Below are 7,432 nucleotides of genomic sequence, written 5' to 3'. Positions count from 1 at the left end.
AGACCAAAATTTGGAATATGGGAGCAGACGGTAACTAGCTATAGCATGCATAGCAAGCAGGGTATCACTACTAGAAAACAAGTCTTAGGTCCACCAAAAGTACCAGTATAGAGATGAACCAGTACCTTAGGGTGGATATAATCTATGAATAAGTCTTAGGTACCTGTTAGTATTATTAACCGGTACCTAAGGCTCTCCATAGGTACCGGGTGGTAATTTTTATATTAGTACCGGGTGGTACCACCAACCGGTACCTATAGACGAGCCTTAGGTACCAGTTGTTAACACCAACCGGTACCTTAGGAGCCTACCAACCGGTATCTAAGGCTCTCCATGGGTTACTTCAAAAGAAAAATATCTCCTTCTCAATCAGAACTGCTGCGTAGGTGAGATGGTAAAGTAGCAACGCGCGAGGCTAGAGGTCGCGGGTTCAAATCCTAGCCAAAGGATATTTTAGCCATAGGTGCCGATTGTTTTACCCGGTACCAAAGGGCACTTTCAACTGGTACCCAAGGACATTTTTTTAGTAGTGTATGGTCGAACAAAAGAGTAAAAAAACCAGTGCAATGAGTGATGCGCTAGCTAGGATTTTGTTTTTCCACGACGCATCCTATATATATACACTGTATTAGGTGGACAGAGGTGCTCCATCGATCAACACTACACAACAGGCGCCAACCGCCAGCACATGTACAGTAGCTATAGGCTTCCTTGCTTTCAGTAGTCCGCAAGATGAATTCTAGCCAATCGATGGAGACCGTGGGAGCCAAGAAGGATTACAAAGACCCTGCCCCGGCACCGCTGGTGAACGCCGGCGAGCTGGGCAAGTGGTCACTCTACCGCGCCGTCATCGCCGAGTTCGTCGCCACGCTGCTGTTCGTCTACGTCGCGCTGGCCACCGTCATCGGCCACAAGCGCCAGGATGAGGCCCAGACGTGCGGCGGCGTCGGCGCGCTGGGCATCGCCTGGTCCTTCGGCGGCATGATCTTCGTGCTCGTCTACTGCACCGCCGGCGTCTCCGGCGGCCACGTCAACCCGGCGGTCACCTTCGGCCTGCTGCTCGCGCTCAAGGTCTCGCTAGTGCGCGCCGTGCTCTATGTGGTCGCGCAGTGCCTGGGCGCCATCTGCGGCGCCGGGCTCGTCAGGGCCTTCCACGGCGGCCCCAACTACCTGCGCTACGGCGGCGGTGCCAACGAGCTCTCCGCCGGCTACTCCAAGGGAGCCGGGCTGGCCGCCGAGATCGTCGGCACCTTCGTGCTCGTCTACACCGTCTTCTCGGCCACCGACCCCAAGCGCAAGGTCAGAGACACGCACGTCCCGGTCCTGGCGCCGCTGCCCATCGGGTTCGCGGTGTTCATGGTGCACCTGGCCACCATCCCCGTCACTGGCACGGGCATCAACCCGGCCAGGAGCCTGGGACCAGCCGTGGTGTACAACCAGCGGAAGGCATGGGAGGATCACTGGATTTTCTGGGTCGGCCCACTAATCGGCGCCGCAGCCGCCATGGTCTACCACCAGCTGGTCCTCCGCGCTGGCGCAGCCAAGGCCTTCGTATCCTGGCGCAACAGCAACCACATCTGAATCTGATCGATCTTTCAGTCGACATAACGATGATACTTGGATTGTTCCAATTCTAGGCGCGCGTGTATTGTATTCTGTCTCCGATATCTAGGTTATGTGCATCCGTGCCCATTACGCATTACGGCCACTCCCATTCCACTGTGCCCTTCGTGTCGTCACAAAAAGAGTGCCTCTTTTGTTTCCGTACGTTAAATTCTACTACTACACTACTGCACCCATGTACTGATCTAAATTTACTATGTGAAACAATGTACACTGCTTTTAGAATGCTCCTGTACAAACGGGAGATGCTAGTTGTTTCATGATCTCGTTGTCAGCTTGGGAGAGGGGACCGAGCCTAGCTCGGTTGGCGCGCGCTCCAGGTGTGGAGGCCGCCGGTCCCGCGTTCGAGCTCTGCTCAGCGCGGGATTTTCCCACCGGATGCTGAGGCGTGCGTGAGTGTGTGTGCGCGTGCGTGTGGTGTGAGTGCCTCAGTATGGCGTGTTTCGAGACTTCTCGAACAACCTCGTCTGTGTTGAGTCCGGTCAGCGTGGGCGTCCAAAATCTTAAATGACTCTCCAGTGCTCACTAGGCCACAAACGATTAGTGCTGACGCCAGCTATTTACCATGCTGGCGGACATTGTTGTCACCCGTCAGCATAAATGAATATGGGACTACGACAGAAGCACCCGCCAGCACAAATAGCCTTCATTTGTGCTGGCGGGCCATGTCAGCACCCGCCAGTGTCCCAAAAATTTCATGGAGAGCACACACAATGTCCCAACAATTTCATCACCCGCCACCAGCTCCCTCTGCCTCTTTATTATCTATCTTGCCCTCTCATCTCCCCATCGCCTCTCTCTCTCCACTCAGTCTCTCTCTCTGTTCTCCCTGGTGGCCGGCGGGGCTAGGCCTTGCGTGGCAGCAAGGAGCGGCGCGGCCGGCCGGAGAGGGCAGGGCCCAGGCGGCATGAGGCCGACGGCCGAGCGCACGCCCCTCCCCGACAACAGCTCCCCCGGCGGTCGTGCCTCTGCTCGCCGGGAGCCCCCCCCCCCCGGGCGGCCGCGCCCCACCCCGTCCAGGAGCCCCTCCGCGGTGGCCGCGCCTCTCCCCGGCACCGGGAGGCCCCTGGCGGCCACGCCCTCCCCGACGGCGGGAGGCACCGGCAGTTGCGCCCCTCTCCGCCAGGAGGCCCCCGGCGGCCGCGCCCCTCCCCGATGGTGGGAGGAACCCGGCGGCGGGAGGCTCCGGCGGCCGCGCCCCTCCCCATCGGTGGACATGGAGGACGACAAGGTCGTCCATGCGAGTGCAAGGCCCCCGGCGGCCGCGGGAGGCTGGATCCGACCTCGGGTCTCCCAGAACTGGCCTCGGGCTTGCAGATCTGTTCTCGCAGCTTCCTGACCCGGTCGGATTCCGAAGGAGCAGAGGAACGGCGATGCGGCGAGCGGCGGGCCGTGCAGGTTTTTTTTCTGCGTACAACGAACTGTACTGGCGGACGTCGTTATTGACCCGGCAGCGCAAAACCCATCTGTGGCGGCGGCTGCTTAAGCCGCCCGCCAGCACAGCACCATCTATGTTGGCGGGTAGACGCCCGCTAGCACAGATGGCCATTTGTCCTGGCACATGAGTGCTGGCGGATGCCGTATCCGCCAGCACAAATACGATTTGGCCGCCACCACAAATCGTTTTTGGCCTGGTGGCTCCTGGGTGCTTTCAAAAAAAAAAGCTTGGGAGAGACCGTGAGAACGAAGCTACCTGGGAAACGTCCCAAGGATAACATTCCCTGGCAAAACGTTTATAGACTTCAATTGATCAGAGAAACCATGGGTTGTGGTGGTATTCCTGTCATAAGCTGGCTGGGAGAAACCACTGATGATTGTTCGGTTGCAAGGGAATTTAAGCGGATTATACGGTGTTGGGAGGGATTAAATCTCAAACAAGTTAAAATCCCTCTCAATCCCTTCCAACCTTGATGGATCCCCCTTCTGGAGGGGATTAAGTGAACAAAGCCTAAAGGGTGATCCATACAGCTAGTGACCAACACGGCGCAATATAGCAAAGGGCTATGGGTTCCAAATACCAAAACTTGGGACACAGCAAAAATTGCTTTTCCATTTGCCCATGATTGGCAGCCCCCACGTTCCCATGTGGCCCTCGGAGGCGCCTCGAGCAGAACCCCTAGCCGCAGGCCACGGGCCCTCTTATCCTCCTCTCTCCCTCAACAGCACCTGAACGCGTTGCTGGAAGTCCGCGGGGTCACAAAGAAGGCGACAGCGAAGCTAGATATCTCTCTCATTACAACAAAGAAAAAGACTTTAGAGACGGGTAAAAAATGTATTTTTAGAGATGGGTTGTTGACAGCCATTATTTTCACATCTTGAGCGTCAACTTCTCGGAATAAATTGAGCTTTGTACTATGTTCCATACATATTTTATTTATTTCTAAAGAGTTCTACAAGTTTTGGATGAGCCTTGATTACAGGAACAAATGTACCTAAAATAGGTAAAATTGGGAAAATGTCTAGCCGTCCAGCCTCCCATAGGCCGGCCGGCCGGCCAGGCACCTCAACATACCATGCCACTTCTTCAATACAAGAGCAAAGTGACACCCTGACATTGCCTCTGAACCGTGGATTGAAGGTCGGTTTGATCGAATGGAGAAAGGCATCAGCCATGGATCAATTGACCCACAAGTCAGCAAAAATCCGAGCAAAAACTAGTGATCCACTACCCTGAACAAATCTCAAGCATTGATGTGCAACGTCGGAAAAACAGAGGACGAGATGGACCAGAAGCCAGACCGACCAGCCTATCAACTGCACAGCTTCAGACCAACGTGACGTCCAATCGCCTCCAGGGCTGATTCAAGACGTCCACCAAAGGTCGGTGGCACATGGCCAGCATCCCTAGGCCGGCCGGCCTAGGGGAGGCCGGTCGACCCCACAAGTCGTCCTCCTGGTCACCTCCTTTGCATGGAAGCTACGCCAACGGATTTACCTGCTTGGGACTATTGCACCGGCCATGTACCGACCTCCAACTAGTACAAATAGTCATTCCATCCTCACTTGTAAACACACCAAGGAGCTCTTCACTTTTCACTTTCTATAGTAGGTTAGTAGTTTGGGAGTTAGAGTCGAGTCGAGCTTGTCTCAGAATTCCGGAGTCCTTATTGGAGTTCGGTATAAGCTTTTATATCTTTTCCTTTGACTTTATTAATATTAGTTGTCTTCTACCTTTTTGAGTCAGCTTTACTTATCGCGTTTATTTATTTTACGAGTACTTGTGTGTGGAAGTAAGTCCTCTAGTTCAAGCTGAGTTATCTATCTTGTTTATCGGGATCTTTCCTTGCGGGTTTTCTCACCTGGCTCTAGGTTTAGAGGGATTTCTCTTGAAGGTCTAAAGAGAAATCCTAACACCGAGTGCAAACGTGGTGTCTGGCTTAGTGTTAGTTAGAAAGTGTGTTCCACCTCACGGTACCGCAGTTGTAGATGACAAGTGGTGACAGTCTTGTCCGTCCTTCATAGTCCACCACGTTTAGTTGCTTTCATAGCGGTAGTTGCCGACTGCCGTTGAACTTCCTTCTCATCCCTTTCTGAGTCCTTTTCTGATGCTGCCGAAGCTTTTTCTTCACACTTTGTCCTCACTCGTGCGCACCAGGAAAGAATTTCCCGGTTGGTCACCGATTCCGAAATTGCTCCAGATTAATCACGCTTAACCACAGAGTGCTCATTCACCAACCAAACTACCGGAATGCCCTTGTGTTGAAGAATCACTCATCACAAAATTGACCATAGTTCCACAGGTTTATCCATGCCGATGCAAGAATTCCATATGGTGTTGTGGCAATGTCACACAAGCTCTAAAAGTACTTGTTCCATATTTAATTGTATAACGGTGTTGACTTCTAACTTAACGTTTGACCATTCATTTTATTAAAAAATAATTATCATTAATTTATAACTTATTTTATTATTAAATATATTTTAAGTATAACTTTATTTTTAATGCTTTATACACTAACTTTTTTCGTGAGATGAGTGGTCACGTTTTATGTCCAAGGTCAACGGCCTCTTCTAGGGTCCTGGAAGTACTCGAGAAAGCCGGCCTTGGAGTCACCATCAGCCTGTGGCTGCAGCAGCTCGGCGGGGCAGCCCTGTGCGCTGGTGGCGGCGACCACCTCGGCAAGCGGTGTGCGGCAACGTCCGGGGGAAGTTGAGCTTGGCGTGGCTACCGTGAAAGTGGAGTGCGGCAGCATTGTAGGCGCGCATCCATCCTCTACGGGTGGCAAATATGCAGGGTTTACTTTACCAGTAAGGGAAAAAACTAAAGGTAGCCGATAAACATGTTATTGAATTTTTTGGAAATTTATCGGATTTATCATTTTTCTTTCGAAGAAAATTTAGAAAAAAATTCTCAAACTGTACACAAAAAATAATCTAGATTATCTCAAGTCCTCCGCCATCCACTTCCCCATTGTCGCTGCGAGGGAGTGTATCTTCGAATGAATGCCAATCCAATACCAGGGGATGAAGACAATGAACGATACTTTGGAGGAAGAACTCGGTGAGCCCAGCGTTAGGAACCATATGGGATAGGCTGAGCACTAGAATGAAGACAGGATTCATTGCTCCAGGCTCCCAACGTAGGCCCCACCGCTTCGTTCTCCATCGCTATTGCTGGCCGCCGTCCTCATCAGCCCTCAGCTGCTGTGACCGTGGATCTGGATTCGGAGAAGACGATGGCCCGAAGAGATGCACTATGCTGTCTGGCTGTGTGAGGCCCCGACTTTCAGGGTCTTTTGTGCTCAACTGCTCATTCTATTGGTCCCTGAATTAGTAGCTGATATGCATAATTTTACCGAATGGTAACAGAAACCATATAACATTGCACGATACAAACATATATAGTCTTACAACACTGGATTCTTACAGAGTTGGGCCTGGAGGCCTACACACAGAGAAAGAACACCAGCGAAAACATAGTGGAAAAGACACAGTCAGCTTCCATGCCACAGGGCGACTTGGGGTTCGGACGCAGCCCGCGCTTCCTTATCCGACGCCACACAGTCGATGCATTCATACTTTAGGAGCTTCATCTGAAAAAGATAGAGAAAAGATTTTAGTACAAACGTACTCAGCAAGCCTCAACACTGTCCAAGCTTCATTAAATGCTTAGGGGTAATTTCAAGGGAAGGCTATGGGCTTAATTTTGGCGGAGAGACAATTTTATATGCAGTGGAACACCTATATGTAACCAGTTATTTTTAAAACAATTTTAAAGAAAATCTTAGTTCTTTATAAATACTAGTTGAATGCCCGTGCGTTGCTACGGGAGTTAAAAATAAAGTGTAAAAGGATGCAAATCTGCCAAAAAATAACAATACTCATCGTATATATCGTTAAATGTTTGCTCAGACGATACATTGTAGAAGATTGAACACAAATATGTATGGCCAAATGTAACTTTTGATTACATGTGTGTATACGATATTAAAAACTATCTGAAGCGCTACACTCCCAGTTTATATGGAACAAATTCACCCTGCTTAGGGACCTTGTGTGCGCAAAAGGCATCTACAAAAATATCTTAATCCTATGTCAGTACATAAGAAAAAATGATATTAGTGCAATAGACATTTCCCTCACAGCTGGCAAATCAGGAACTAAACAAAAAGCCCAGGGTGATAAAAGTTTTTGTGCAATACACAGAGCATGAGTAATACATAAAGCTACATTTCATCCTATAATTGGATACAAGTAAACATGATAACAGATAAGATATTCAACATTAATCAGGGTGGTTTTATCTGTTTATCAGTAAGAATATCCAGTTGAGAATGATTCAGTGTATCATTGATTCGCGCGCCCAGTT

The 7,432-nt window shown here is 50.6% G+C and overlaps 1 protein-coding gene across 1 annotated transcript; it reads left to right on the top strand.

The window, feature by feature from the left end:
• The first annotated feature begins 661 nt into the window (after positions 1–661).
• On the top strand, positions 662–1,832 carry LOC120687649 (aquaporin PIP2-5-like). Its single transcript, XM_039969678.1, has one exon. It carries the CDS (start codon positions 733–735, stop codon positions 1,579–1,581), a length of 849 nt encoding a protein of 282 aa, XP_039825612.1. The 5' UTR covers positions 662–732; the 3' UTR covers positions 1,582–1,832.
• Positions 1,833–7,432: the final 5,600 nt, after the last annotated feature.

Source organism: Panicum virgatum, chromosome 9N (assembly GCF_016808335.1).
Source record: "Panicum virgatum strain AP13 chromosome 9N, P.virgatum_v5, whole genome shotgun sequence".
Taxonomy (NCBI): Eukaryota; Viridiplantae; Streptophyta; class Magnoliopsida; order Poales; family Poaceae; genus Panicum; species Panicum virgatum.
The sequence above is the reverse complement of the archived record's forward strand: the minus strand, read 5'-3'. Positions and strand labels throughout refer to the sequence as shown.